This window comes from Momordica charantia (assembly GCF_013281855.1).
Source record: "Momordica charantia cultivar OHB3-1 chromosome 11 unlocalized genomic scaffold, Mcharantia_2.0 BLBB01000011.1, whole genome shotgun sequence".
NCBI classification, from domain to species: Eukaryota; Viridiplantae; Streptophyta; class Magnoliopsida; order Cucurbitales; family Cucurbitaceae; genus Momordica; species Momordica charantia.
Window position 1 is genome coordinate 10,569,769 of NW_028275159.1, and position 15,501 is coordinate 10,585,269.

At 36.3% G+C, this 15,501-nt stretch overlaps 2 protein-coding genes across 3 annotated transcripts; both read right to left on the reverse strand.

Annotated features, from left to right (window-relative positions):
- Positions 1–352: 352 nt before the first annotated feature.
- On the reverse strand, positions 353–3,137 carry LOC111021700 (alcohol dehydrogenase 1-like). Its single transcript, XM_022298738.2, has 9 exons — positions 2,982–3,137; positions 2,652–2,788; positions 2,412–2,458; positions 1,794–2,202; positions 1,637–1,712; positions 1,270–1,331; positions 1,048–1,143; positions 770–931; positions 353–670 (listed from the first exon to the last, which is right to left on the reverse strand). Exons 1-9 carry the CDS (start codon positions 3,022–3,024, stop codon positions 554–556), a joined length of 1,149 nt encoding a protein of 382 aa, XP_022154430.1. The 5' UTR covers positions 3,025–3,137; the 3' UTR covers positions 353–553.
- A 9,189-nt stretch (positions 3,138–12,326) lies between these two features.
- Positions 12,327–14,921, reverse strand: LOC111021701 (alcohol dehydrogenase class-P). Of its 2 annotated transcripts, none has more exons than XM_088119794.1 (9): positions 14,715–14,921; positions 14,201–14,337; positions 14,019–14,065; positions 13,592–13,917; positions 13,409–13,491; positions 13,235–13,310; positions 12,952–13,109; positions 12,702–12,863; positions 12,327–12,628 (listed from the first exon to the last, which is right to left on the reverse strand). In XM_088119794.1, exons 1-9 carry the CDS (start codon positions 14,746–14,748, stop codon positions 12,566–12,568), a joined length of 1,086 nt encoding a protein of 361 aa, XP_087975920.1. In that variant the 5' UTR covers positions 14,749–14,921; the 3' UTR covers positions 12,327–12,565. The 2 variants fall into 2 exon arrangements, with proteins under 2 accessions (XP_087975920.1, XP_022154431.1); XM_022298739.2 differs by having other exon boundaries at positions 12,327–12,612; positions 14,715–14,916.
- Between the last annotated feature and the right edge of the window lie 580 nt (positions 14,922–15,501).

The window sequence follows — 15,501 nt, forward strand, 5'->3', positions numbered from 1 at the left end:
TAAATATCTTAGAAAATTAGGCCACAACATCAAACTTTTGGAATAAGAATAAGAATACACACAATTTTTTTTCTCTTTTGAGAGAAGAATAAGAATGTTTCTTCTAAAGGTGGAAAGAATCATTTTATCCATGTGACATTTGATACCAAAAGCCATAGAATTTGCTGATTGTAGTATATATTTAAGGATCCTATTGCGATACCGCTGTGACTCAAATCCCTTTATAGAAATAACTAAAATACAAAATTTGAGTGTAATAGCATATTAAAATGTGTTGCCAAATGAGTAGTGGGTTTATTTTATTAGCATTGACTTAATTAATATTATTAAAAACCAATAGAAAATAAAGAAATAATATTAAGTGAGTAGTTTATTCAATATCAAACTGTATTTACGATTTACAGCCAAACACTTGAATATACAACGAAACTCCACAGCAAAAATAAAAAACTCATGCAGTTACAATTATACAAAGAACAAACCAGAGGAAAAACACTTCTCAGAAAACAAACAAAAAAGAAACATGTTTTTTTTTAAAACCAACAAGACAAACTCAATCTTCCATTCGAATGATGCATCGAATTGAGTGTCCCTGTAACATATAGTCAAACGCCTTGTTAATTTCAGAAAATGGGACCGAGTGAGTGATAAATTTCTCCAATTCTAGCTCCTGCAATGCAACAACCATAAAAATTTATTAAACTATAGTCAGTCGGAGATAAGTGTCTTAACTAATTGAACTATACTCATAGAAATATAAAACTGTAACCTTGTTCAAGTATTGTTCGACGACATTTGGAATGTCGGAACGGGGCTTGTAGTTGCCAAAGAAAGTACCCTTAAGAGTTTTTTCGTTCAAAAGATTCATTGGATGAGTTGCGAACAAATCGTCCTTGTTTGGTACACCAACTAGCACAGCAACACCCCAACCCTAATAATAATCCAATCTATTTTTTTAAGAAATTAAACACATATATGTACTATATATAAATAGGGAAAAGAAATAGAAAAATGTATGAATGGATCAATGGTAGGAAATTTAATTACATCATGAACACATTCAAAAGCTGAGATCATTGCTTGGATGCTTCCAGTGCATTCAACACTCCTATCAACTCCTCCATTAGTCATCTCAACAATCACCTGTTTAATATATGAATCAAAATAATTAACTTCAATCCCTTCATAATGCATTGCTTATACATATATATTAAGCTTTCAAAAACTAATCCCAATTAGAAGAAAAGCAATATTTAATTATGAACTAACCTGCTGGATGGGCTTGTCATAATCCTTTGGATTCACAAACTCATTCACACCAAACTTCTTGGCTGTGTAGTCAAAGAAATATGTCACCAATGGACACTAAAAAACACAAATGAATATGCACATATTCCTAGACATTAATTCGTATTCTAGGGTTGTCTATTTGGTATCTTAATAGTCGAGCAAGTTGCCGAAAAAGGAGTTACTCTGATATTGTCCACTTTGAATATAAACGCTTATGATTTTGCTTTTGGCTCCATCCAAAAGACTTCTGTGTATCAATGATTATGTTGTCTCTTACATATATATCCATGATCTTACCCTTCTTCTAGTCGATGTAAAACTTTGGTGGCATTAAAAGCGGGTTTACCTTCCTCGAATCGACTTGGATTAAGATCAACGCCTATGATCCGCGAGGCCCCGGCAATTCTTGCACCCTCAGCAGCCTAAGAATTAGAATCAGAAGGAGAGAATAATGAAAATGGAGAACCCAAAGAAAGAAAAGAAAGATAGTTATTTGAACTCACAGCAAGGCCTACAGCACCAAGTCCAAAAACAGCAACAGAGGAGCCCTTGGTGGGCTTTGCAACGTTCAAAGTGGCGCCAAGGCCTGTGGATATTCCGCAGCTGAGAACACAGACCTTGTCAAGAGGGGCTGTGGGGTTGATCTTTGCGAGACACCCGACATGGACAACAGTGTATTCGCTAAACGTTGAGGTTCCCACAAAGTGGTAAATTGGGCGTCCGTTTTTGGAGAATCGGCTCTTGCCGTCGTTGATCATCACTCCACGGTCCGTGTTGATTCGGAGAAGCTCGCACATGTTGCTCTCCTCCGACTGACAATGGCGACATTCCCGACATTCCCCAGTGAACACCGGAAGAACGTGGTCTCCCGACTCGAGATCGGTAACTCCCTCCGCCACACTCTCCACAACTCTGTTCATTAACAATGCATCACACTCTATCTATAAATGAATTAAATTTACCTTAACTCATCAATTTAAGCTTTTAGGTTCAAAATGGTATCCATTTTCATTTATTGGGTCTTCTGTAAATTTCCAAGCTCACAAGTAAACTGTTGAGGTCATTGGTGATTTAATCATATTTAAAATAGGTAAGAGAGAGTAGGATTGAATCAAACGTACCCTCCAGCTTCATGCCCAAATATGCGAGGAAATAGAGGTGTTTGGCCCTGAAACAATACAAGAAATTAAAGTAGTCGTTTTGGGGACGACGCATAAGGTCTAAAAAAAAGTACTTGGCTCCTCATCGGTCTTGATTCTGACCACCGATAAATGTTTGACAATTAATAGATAAAGACAAAACAAAAGCTTTGGTTAACAGAAATAATAAACCCATCTAATCTAAATTATCATTTTGTTTACCTTGGCCTCCCAAAAGTAAACATCGGTGTGGCAAAGAGCAGTGAAGAGGATCTTGACACGGACTTCATTAGCCTGTGGTGGTGCCACTTCCACTTCCTCAATCACCAGTGGCTTTCCAGCTTCCCACGCCACAGCAGCTGTAACACAATATTCACAAAAATTAATGGATTTTGTTTTCCTTTCGAGTAAAATAGGTAGAGCTGCGAGATCGAACTCACCCTCTCTTGATTGAAGATATATGTCAATTATCGCTGAGCTATGCTCGCTTTGTAAAAAATTAATGGATTATTAACACAAGATCAATCAAATTAATGGGTTTGATTTTGTTACCTCTGCACTTGATGACTTTACCAGCAGTGCTTGACAATGCCATCACTTCAAATAACGTATGGAGACTTGAGATTTGCTTCTCTTTTTGGATGGATAAACAGGTGTATTGGGATGGGTTATTTATAGAGAAACGAGAGCGAAGAGAGAAGCATTTGGAATATATAATTAGCAAGCAAATGCAAAGGTATTGTTTTTGTGGGCGACAAATACCATTGATGATACCGTATGTGGTTTTGTTTGGCATTTAAAATGAAAGTCAGAAAAATGGCAACTTGGAGGGTGTTGACCTTTGAAAGCTCCCATTTGATTCAATTGTTTTCTAATTAGTCACTGTTCCCTGGTTTCTCTTTTGGTTGTTTTGAAGATGTTGTTTTCCGTGATTCCCTTTGTTGCAAGTGTAAGTTGTAACTCTAAATTTAGCAATTCTAGAACTTAGTGATGGAAATTGATTGAATTAAAATTTTTTGTGAGGTTTTACTCAACCATCTTGGGCTAAGTTGAATAAGATTACTTTAATTGTATTTTTAAATCTTTTTTCAGGGAATTATATTTTAAAGTTGAATTTTGTAAGTTGTTTAACTTTCGAACTTTATTTTTCAACTAAGTACAATCTTTTTTTTTTTCAGAATAACATGTGGAGGTATATACCAATTACCGCTGAGTTATGCTCGCTTTGGCTTCAACTAAGTATAATTAAGTTGTCTTCTTATAATTCTCTTTTCGTATTCAATGTAAGCTTAGATAGGATAGTAATCGTAACAATATGAAATTCTACAATTAAAGTATTTTATATTTCTTTTATTTATTTCCCATGAAAATGGTGAGAACCATCTCGAAAGAGCACGAACCAAATCAACACTTTTTATCCAAAAAGACTTCATACCAATAAAAATGTGTTGCATCTCCATCAATCATTGTCTCAAACAAACTTAAGATATTTTAGTCTCGCTTCAAATGGTTGATCTAGCTTTTATCGTGTCAGGATAATGGAGCCAATACAGGAAACATGTTTCCTATGAATAAAAGGATTCTCAACACTATTGTGAAATCCTACAACGAAGCTTCTTGTAAATATAACTCTTTTGTTAAAGTTTCATTTGTACAAAATATCCAAAAGAGAATTGAGTGGTTGTGGGCAATGTGTAAATAGAAGTATCTTGTGGGTTTAGTGATGATATTTTAATTATGTAATTCTAGCTAGGCATTGTAAGGATACTTAGAAGCAAGATAGTCGTTGTGGGTGATATGTTGAGTGAGATCTTCATCGAATCTTTCCAAACATAGTAGAATTTGCTTTTTCAGAAGACTTGCATAGTCTCAAGATTGAAGCGAACCAGTAAAATCCTTATGGTGTCAAACTTGCATAGACATTAATGCAGGAACAACAATTAGGAATTTAGATAACAAAAATAAGTTCTTTAAGTTGTCAGGGATTGATCCTAGCTGGTCAGACGAATTAGTGACTTGATGAAGTTGCATAAGCAAATAGTTGTATACGAGAAGATGAATCCACTAATTGTTGAGGTAATTAACAAGTGGTCTCAATTCAAGCAGGCATGCTTAAATAGAGGTATCAAGTCAACAGTGAGAAGTTCTTTCTTCAATGTTTGAGAATGAAGAAGGATACTTAATTTGAGTGGGAGCACGTGGTTGTATCTTTTGTGTCTGTGAGACAAGTCTACGTAAATTGCTCAAACTAAGAGGAAAGATAGATGAGAGTAGTTCTTTTTTATTTTGTTTTACAAGTTGTTTGAATTTGTAGGACAAGCTTTGAAGTTTTCAAGATCAGAAAACCGTTTGAGAAAAATACTTTGAGTTATTCCAAGATTATCGGATACTGATGTTGCAATGGAAGAAAATATTTTTGTTTTGTCTCCAAGTGGAAGATTATTGGGATAATGGAGTCAAAATAGAAAACTCATGTCCTACGATGAAAATTATTTTCAACACTACTGCAAATTTCAACAAGAATTAGGATATTACTTCTTATAAGGATTAAGATATTGATACCTATTAATATAGCTCCTTTATTAAAGTTTCGTTAGTACAAAATTCAAAAGAGAATTAAGTCGCCGTGAGCAGTGTGTAAATAGAAGGATATGTACGTATCTTGTTGGTTTAGTGAGGATATTTTGATGGTGTAATTTCAGGTAGCTATTGTTAAGGGTACTTAGAAGCAAGATATTGTCATTGTAGGTGATATTGACACGACCGGCCCCAAATTACCCTATCTAACCTAGGACCTGGCATGTCGACAGTTGATCCCAACTAGCTATGGATCTATTGTCAAACTAGCATGAACTGTTCTTAGAAGCAAGATATTGGGTAAACTCTAGATGCATAGCATAGCAAAGTTGGTCATGCATACACTACAGAAACACATACACGTATGTGTATTGAGAAGTCACCATGGTACAACATCTAGTAGTTTGAAAATAATAGCTTTAATATTTCTCAAACCACGATAAATCATAATCATTATAAATCATCGTCTCATAATTTGATAATTATAAAAATTTTCAATTTTATAGGTCACCATAACTTAACTAAAATAACATCAGAAGTCTGTCAAATCAATTACTAAGGCCATTCAAAACCTTCGAATTTTATCATTCATATAATAAACTAAAAAAACATGACTTAGAAATGTCATGGGTTCAGACGCCACTGTGTAGAACAACCACAAGACCATCGCTGCTTCAAATTGTTGCTCGTCACCTACAAAAGAGGGATTTTGCGAGGAATCGATTTGGTATAATAAAGATAGAGAGAGGGAGAGGGAGGGAGAGGGAGAATGGAAAATTTTCAGGGAGAGGGGGAGAGAAGAAAAAGAAAATGATAATTGCTCGAAAGACAAAAAGGAGAGAGAATAAGATAGTGTGGTTTGAATAATGGTAAAATAAGTAATTTTAAATAAAATGTTGTTGGGAATGAAAAATATTAAAACTTATTTTGTCCCACATCGGAAGCATAACATTTGAGAAGTTGGTTTATAAGCATTGACTGTGTATTAGACTTACAAACTTGGTGTGAGGTAAGTCAAGACTAAGGCCTACACGTGCGCCGTTGTTGCTATTCGACTCGGGCCTAAGCTCGGCTTACTTTTTGGGACAAATTTTACCAATTTCAATCATCTCATTCATTCAATACTTCTCTCCTGTTCTCCAGCTCCACACTTTATTCCATTGTTCTTCATTTTTTCTACTTCTGTTCACTACCTTAAACTAAGCACGAGACTGATTCCACTCTCATTCTAACGACTGCACGTCTGAGTTGGAGATTGTGTTAACCTTGGGGAGCATACCGACAGTAAAACGATTTGTCGAAATTGGAACCACTCAACAAATCCAACTACCGTTGATGGTCACAGAAGTTACTGATTTTCTTTGAGCAGTTGGAGATCAACTATATCCTCAATTGCTGCTCAGCCTGCCACCATTGCCGTTGCAACCACTACCACTGTCGCTGCTACTACTGTCGTCACTACCACTTCCATCACTGCAGTCGTCACTAATCCGCTTACCATTGTCGCTGACACCGTTTCGGTTGTTGCTGCTGATCTCGGGACATATACTACCACTGTCGTAGAAAAAAAATTCGACAAAGACAACAAAACGGTCCGTGGGCATCTTCTCAACCATATGAACGACTCTCTTTTTGGAATTTGATCTCTTCATAGTCCAAAAATCTGCAAAGGTCATTTGGGACACATTAGAGTCTATATATGGTTAGGATGATGCAGGCAGGAGAAAGTACGTCGTCAATAAATGGTTGCGATTTCAAATGTCAAACGACAAACCGATCATGAATCAGGTTCATGAGTATGAGAACCTAGTGGCAAATGTGATGTCTGAAGGCATGAAGATGTGCGAAATTCTTCAGGTCAATGTGTTGCTCTCGAGAAATTTCCTCCTTCCTAGAAAGATTATCGCAACCACTTGAAACATAAGAATGACCTGACTCTGAAAGAACTGATCAATTACGTGTGCATGAGGGAAGCCAACAAGCTGAAGGATAAGCTCTTTTCTCAGTCCCTGTTAAAGCTAACTTAGTTGAATCTTCTAGTGCTTCCAAAGACAGGTTAAAAAATAAAGGGAAGCAAATTGCAAGGGATAGAGCTTAAAAGAACAAAGGTCTCCAACCCAAAAATGCTAGTGGAAGAATTGAAAAATCAAAATTGGTATGCTATATCTGCGGAAAACCCGAGAACAAATCCTATCAGTGCACCCAGAGGAAAGATTGAAAGATCAAATAACTACTCTACAAGCCAACTTTGCAGAGACGGATGGCATAATTGCCGCTGTGGTTGTGGAAGCAAATCTGGTAAAGAACAAATTCGATTGGATTCTTGACATAGGAGTGTCCAGACATTTCTGCTCGACCCATGACCTCTTCCACGACTTTCAAGACTCTATTGATGGCGATTATGTGATTATGGGGAACTCTGCTACAGCTGAAGTACTTGGGAAAGGGAAGGTTCTCTTGAAACTCACATGTGGCAAAACTTTATCATTAAGTAATGTGTTGTATGTTCCTTCCCTGCGTAGGAATTAATGGCAGGAGGTCTGTTGAACCGAACCGGACTTGGAATTGTGTTTGAGGCCGATAAGGTTATCATCATACAGATGGTTTGTTTGTTATGAATACTACTTCTTTAAATGAAATTAATTCTAGTTATGCTTACATCGTTGAGTCTCTTGATGTGTGACATGGTAAATTAGGACATATGAATATTGCATCGATTAAAAGGCTTAGAACTTTAAATTTAATTAATCCTTTTGATTTTCTTGAAACTTGAAAATTTCCTATCTGTGTAGAAGCAAAGTTTGCTAAAAAATTTTTTTTTAAACCTGTCATTGCAAGGTGTACTGAACTCCTAGAATTAATTCATTCTCATGTAGCTGATTTCAAAAATACAACTAGCAGGGGTGGAAAAAATGACTATTTTTCTTTTGTTGATGATTTTTCTAGATATACGAAAATATATCTCCTAAAATCTAAAGATGAAGCTAGTAGTATGTTTTTGAAATTCAAAGCTGAAATACAAAGTCAATTAGGTAGAAAGATAAAAATGTTAATATCATATAGGGATGGTGAATATAATGATAATTCGCTTAGGGATTTTTGTGAATCAAGTGAGATTATACACAAATTTACTACTCCATATTCACCTCAATAGAACGGAATAGCTGAACGGAAGAATAGAACTTTAAAAGAGATGATAAATGTCATGCTATTAAGTTCTGGTTTATCTGATGATATGTGGGGGGAAGCTGCACTTTCTGCCTATTTTATATTCTTAATAGGTCCCTCACAAAAAGTTGGATAAGACACCATACAAGCTCTGAAAAGGGCGTTTGTCAAACCTGAGCTACTTGAAAGTGTGGGGGTGCTTGGCAAAGGTGGCATATCTAGCATTCAAAAAAGCAACGATTGGATCTAAAACTTTTAATTGTGTTTTCATTGGTTATACTCAAAATAGTTTTGCATATAGGTTCATGATCTTTAATGATAAATCAATATGTGAATATAGAGATGCTATATTTTTTGAAAATATCTTCCCTATGATTAGAACTGGTGGTGAATCTAGTGGTATTTCAAAAACTGCATGCATGTCATTGCGCTCCACTTTTGTTGATATGATAGACCCTGAACCTAGATCTAATGATGCAATAGATTCTAAACCTAGGAGAAGTAAAAGGCAAAAGGTTAGTAGAAGCTTCGGACCTGATTTCCTAATTAACTTCCTATCTGGTAGAAAACTTTGACAAGATAGATCATCAGTTCGCTTGCATGTATTTGATAGACGAAGATCGTAAAACCTAGTAAGAAGCTATAAATATTTTAGATTCTAGCCTATGTAAAGAAGCTATTAAAAGTGAGCTAGACTCCATAGTTATGAATCAAACCTGGGAATTGGTAGATCTACCTATAGGAAATAAACCTATTAGGTGTAAATGGATCTTTAAAAGAAAAATGAGACCATATGGTACGATAGAAAAATACAAAGATAGACTAGTGGTTGTAGGTCACACATAAAAGTATTGCATTGATTACTTCGATACGTACTCTCCTGTAACCAAGATTGCCACAATTAGATCTTTGATAGCTTTGACAACTATTCAAGGCTTCGTAATACACTAGATGGATGTAAAAACAACTTTCCTTAATGGTGATTTAAAAATAGGAGATCTATATGACACAAACTAAAGGTTTTCTAGCTACTAGTCAATAAAATAAAGTATGCAAGCTTAAAAAATCTCTCTATGGCCTAAAACAAGCTCCTAAACAATTGAACGAAAAATTTAATGGCACTTCGGTAAACAATGGTTATAAAGTAAATTGTTATGATACATGTGTTTACTCAAAGTTGTTTGGAGCTGATTGTGTGATAATATGCTTGTATGTTGATGACATGCTCATTTTTTGTTCAAACTTAGATATCATTAATGAGACCAAATTACTCATTTCTTCGCATTTTGAAATGAAAGATTTAGGAGAGGCTGATGTAATACTTGGTTCCTTATGTCAATCACACTACATTGAGAGAATACTGAAAAAATTTGATCACTTTGATAATTTACCTGTAAGCACATCTTATGATGCTACTGAATCAGGGCGATAGTGTATCTCAATCCGAATATGCAAAGATCATAGGTAGTGTCATGTTTTTAATGAACTACACTAGACCTAATATGTATATGCGGTAAGTAGACTGAGTAGATACACTCATAACCCTAGTAAAGATCACTTGACTCCTCTACATTGGTTTTTAAGGTATCTTAGGGGTACAATGGATTATTGTTTGCATTTTAACAAATTTTATATTGTGCTAGAAGAATATTATGATGTAAACTAGGTTACAGATAATGATGAAGTGAGCTCCACTTGCGGGTATGTGTTTACTTTTGACGGTGGAGCTATCTCATGGAAATCGGCAAAACAAACCTGCATTGCTCGCTCTACCATGGAATCTGAGTTCATAGCACTTGAACTGGCAAGTCAAGAGGCTAAATGGCTGAGAATCCTTCTAAGAGACGTGCCATTGTGGGGGAAATCTGTACGTGCATCCATACACTGTGACTCACAAGCTGCCATAGAAATTACCAAAAATAGTGTGTACAATGGCAAAAGACGCCACATACGTTTAAGACATGAAGCTGTGAAACAGTTGCTGAAAGATGGAATTATGTCTTTGGAGTATGTGAGGTCTGAGAGAAACTTAGCAGATCCTTTCACCAAAGGCCAAACAATGAGAGTAATTCTGGAGTCCTCATATGATTTATGGGACCCAAACCATGATGCTCAATTCATAACCATTCTTTTGGGTGGTCCATGTACGGACTTGATGGATGTAGTGAAGCATATGTGAATCCATAGCCCTAATTTGGGTGATCCATGAATGGACTTGATGGATACGGTGAAACATGTGAATCCATAGCCCTTTTTGGATGGTCCATGCGTGGACTTGATGGATAATATTCAAAGTCTTCATAGCTCAGTTTTTTAGTGGTTTATCTATAATAGACTTGATGAAGCAACAACGTGACTTTGAAGTAGAGGTCACCTTCTATGAAAGAGTTGTAAAGCCTCTTTTTAGAGCGTTCACGATGACCCAAGGTGTATGTGCATGGCCACTAAAAGCACTTGACAACTATCGCGGAATCAAAATCGAGGATTCAAACGTGTTGTGGGGGTCTCACCTATAAATACTGGAACTGCAAAAGGTATCTCACTTTCATTATTTAGGTTGTTGCCTTACTTCATTATACATTAATTCAAATCGAATGATATTAATGCTTAAGTTTCTTATCCTTTGCTCAAAAATTCAATCATTCTTCTTACTTCTTTTTACTATGTTGTCATTCGTGGGGATTGTTGGAAATGACAAATATTAAAACTTGTTTTGTCCCACATCGGAAGCATAACATTTGAGAATTTGGATTATAAGCATTGACTGTGTATTAGGCTTATAAACTTGGTGTGAGGTAAGCCAAGGCCAAGGTTAACACGCGCGTCGCCGCTAATCGGCTCGGGCCTAGCTTACTTTTTGGGACAAATTTCTTCTACAAATTCAAATCCACGTGGCGAACTCAAAAGAATTGAAGGATACGTTGATGGATGAAAGTTGGTTATTTTTTGGTCACTTCATCCGTATAAATAAGGGTCATTCCCTAACAATTTCAATCATCCGATTCATTCAATACTTCTCTCCTGTTCTACACCTCCACTCTTCATTCTATTATTCTTCATGATTTCACTCCCACTCCGACGAGTGCAAGTTTGAGTTTGAGGTTGTGTTAACCTTGGGGAGCATACCGACAGTAAAACAATTTTAGCACCAAGGTCGTGCCGATTTTGTTTTCAAGATAGTGGTTCCACCCACCGCACAACAAATTTAGCTCATGATTCCAATTTTGTCATTTATTGGAAAATAAATGTGACACAAAATGATAGAAAATGGTCATTCCTGCTGATTTTCCTCCCTTCATCATTGGGAGAAAAGAGAAAAATAACGAAAATAACGAAAGCGAAAGGAAAAAACGAGAAGAGAGAAAGAAAAGAATAATATGAGAAAGTGAGAAAGAGAAGAACAAAATAGGCAATAAGAATGGAAAGTTGTCAAAAAAAAAAAAAGTTATCACTGCTACAAATTCGAGTTTCAATCAGTTAAAAATGTCATTCACGGAATTCGTGACAGTTACATGGCTGTATAATGAAGTAATTTGCTGTCCTACGTCGAAATGAAGGCTCTATGCATAAGGAGGCCACCCCAGCTTGAATTGAAATGTAGAGCGAGTTTGTGAGTGAAATCAATTTCACTGATTTGTTGAGTTGAGTGAATTTCACCATTTTTCTAATTTTTATTTAATCCCCCATTTGGAAATTAATTTTGTAATCGAATTTAATATTTTGGGTATACCGGAGATTTGGTGAATGTTTCACTGTGCTTTTCTGTAATCCCGTCTTGAACACTAGTGAAAAATATTATTGTCACTTCGCTCGTGGATGTAGGTATAATTCAAACCACGTAAATTTTTCTCTCCTTTAATTTTGTAATCGCAATAATTAGATCTAGCTTATTATTTTGTTGCCATTTGCAATTTTCAAACATTAAAATTATAACAGTTTAGAATCTCTTTCATCAAATGGGGTTTACCGAATATGACAACATTGAAAAATTTACTCAACTTTGAGGACTAGACAAAATATGTCCACAAGATCTTAACCTGTGATATTATATATATATATATATAATTTTCTATTTTTGGAAATTATGCTTTCTTTCCCTATAATTTGTTCAAAATTGATTTAGAAAAGGATAGCAAAATAAAGATAGACATATAAGCTGAAGTGATGTTATAATTTATTGAGAAGAAATGCATAACTGTAACGATCAAACTGCACATCAACGCATCTTAATTTCCCCTTCAACAAACGAAAAACCGAAGATTCAGAGTTCTCACACAACACTTAAAAACATCACAATAACAATGATTCTTCCCTCAACAAATCAATCTCCCATCTTTATAATGCAGCGAATGGACTCTCCCTTCAGCATGTATTCAAACGCCTTGTTGATCTCAGAAAACGGCACAGAATGTGTAATGAACTTCTCCAGTTCCAGCTCCTACAACAATCCCTCGCTAATCAGAATCATCTCAAAATTATTAAAACCTCTTCAATTGGGTTTTGGGTTTTGGGTTTTGCGGATCTTACCTTGTTCAAGTACTTCTCGACCACCCCGGGAATGTCGGTTCGGGGCTTGTAGTTTCCAAAGAAGGTGCCCTTGAGAGTCCTCTCGTTCAGGAGATTCATCGGATGAGTTTTGAATGCGTCGTCCTTGTTTGGCACTCCGACGAGCACAGCAACACCCCACCCCTGTTGTCAAACACAACAATTTTGTTTTATGGATATTGTCGTGTAAAGCGTAAGAGAGAGAATGAGAATGAAATTGATGAGGAATTACATCATGGACACATTCGAATGCAGAGATCATGGCCTGGATACTTCCAGTGCATTCGACGCTCCGATCGACTCCTCCATCGGTCATCTCTGCAATCACCTCTTGAACAGGTTTGTTATGATCCTTTGGATTCACGAACTCGTTGCAGCCAAATTTCTTTGCTGCAATTATCAAAAAAACAAACAAAAACAAGCCCAAAAATTATATGATAAATCCCATCAAAACTAAGAAAGTTTTTTATTATATATATAAGAAGTTCAAGTTATGTTATATTATGTGATTGTACCTTCTTCAAATCGACTTGGGTTGAGATCAACACCAATGATTCTGGATGCCCCGGAAATTCTTGCTCCTTCAGCAGCCTTAAATTAAAAACAAAGTTAGAGAACGATATTTAATATGATCAAAATCTAAATCAGAATCTACGAGTTTAGAAGTTTAATTGATTTAGTAAGCTTACAGCGAGGCCAACAGCTCCAAGTCCAAAGATTGCAACAGATGAACCCTTCTTTGGCTTTGCCACATTCAAAGTAGCTCCAAGGCCTTCATCACACAAAACCAAATTGATTCAGCTCACGAGTCTATAATATGTAATCTAATCATTTATTCATATTCTCAACTCTCCAATTTCCAATCTCCTTACCTGTGGATATTCCGCAGCTAAGAACACAAACTTTGTCTAGAGGGGCAGCCGGGTTGATCTTGGCTAGACATCCAACATGGACGACAGTGTATTCGCTAAACGTGGAGGTTCCTACAAAGTGATGGATGGGCTGTCCGTTAATAGAGAACCTCGTCTTGCCGTCATTGATCATGACACCGCGGTCGGTGTTGATCCGGAGAAGATCACACATATTGCTCTCCTCCGACTGACAATGGCGACAATCCCCGCATTCCCCAGTGAACACCGGAAGAACATGGTCTCCTGGCTGCAGATCCGTCACTCCCTCCCCCACACTCTCCACAACTCTGTTTGTTAACAACACACCAAATTAAAACACAACCAACCAATATAACAGAGATTCCATTTGCAGTACAACTTGAAAATGAGTGGATAAGATTAAACATACCCTCCAGCTTCATGCCCAAATATGCGAGGAAACAGAGGCGTTTGGCCCTGAAAAGTGAAACAGTACAAAAATTAAAGAAGCCATTTTGAGAAAGACCACCCATAAAGTCCAAACTACAAGCAAGCAGATATATATATAGGAAAACATAACATGTTTGCAATGCAAATTAGCATTTTGTTTACCTTGGCCTCCCAAAAGTAAACATCAGTGTGGCAGAGAGCAGTGAAGAGGATCTTGACACGGACTTCATTAGCCTGTGGTGGTGCCACTTCCACTTCCTCAATCACAAGTGGCTTTCCAGCTTCCCACGCTACAGCAGCTGTAACACACACAAAAGTAAGAAAACATCATAAGCAACAGATGAAAGATGAGCCCATAAATTTTGAGTGTTTTTCAGTCTAAATAGAATCAAGGAGAACATAAAAGACTCAATTTTATACAATTGGATGTATAAGACAGAAATCAAAAACTATATTTCTCATTCAGAACTTAAATCAAACAGATTCCAGACATGTCAAGGAACAGCTACCTAAATCCTAATGCATTAGTTTAGTTATATTTTGCAATCCAAGGACTGATCAAAAGGGATCCAAAGAGAGTTAGAGAAGTTCAATCTCCACAAACAGAAACCAAAAGATAAAAAACTGGGTAATCAAAACCCAGAAGAATCCGAAAGAGTGCGAGTGAGAGTAATACCTTTGCATTTGATGACTTGACCAGCAGTCGACATGGGTTAATCAGAAGATCAAAGATTTGTAAGAATTTAGATGAATATGAAAATTGATTGGATTTTTGTGTTGACGATCGATGATGGGATTTGTTTGAAATGGAGAACTTTATAGAGGAACAGGACAGAGAAAACCGAGTGGCGGTTTTGGTTTCGGCGCTGCGGATATTGGTGTCCAGTTTTGGCGATGGCTCGGATTGGTGGTGGCGACAAGTGGTAATTTTTAAAACTACGGTCAAACGCTAATGATACAACGGCGGATGGCGCACACGGGTCCACCGCTAAATATACCGTTACACTGCAGCAGTTTTGGCTTTTTGGGTAAAAAGATCCGAATATATTTGGTAGTTTACATAATAAAATATTGTTTAAAAAGAATTTAAAATTTTAAAAGAAAATACTTAGTTTCTTGCGAGTAACAGTAAGAAGCAAGATCCAACGAATGGAAATTATAATAAATGGGGAGGGGTTCAAGCACAGGACCTCTCGCTCTGATACCATCTTGAAAATGAATAAATCACCAGTTAACCCAAAAGCTTAAACTGATGGGTTTGATAAATTTAATTCATTTATATGGATTCTAACACTTTTTTACCCTCATATATCATTCATCTATATCTATCATCTGATTAGTGATAAACTATATTATTAGATAGATTGAGACATTTGTTGGATTATATTACTAGATAAACTATCATTAATAGACATTTGTCTTTGTGATCATTGATGGTCTATCAAATATATAGTCTAACATAT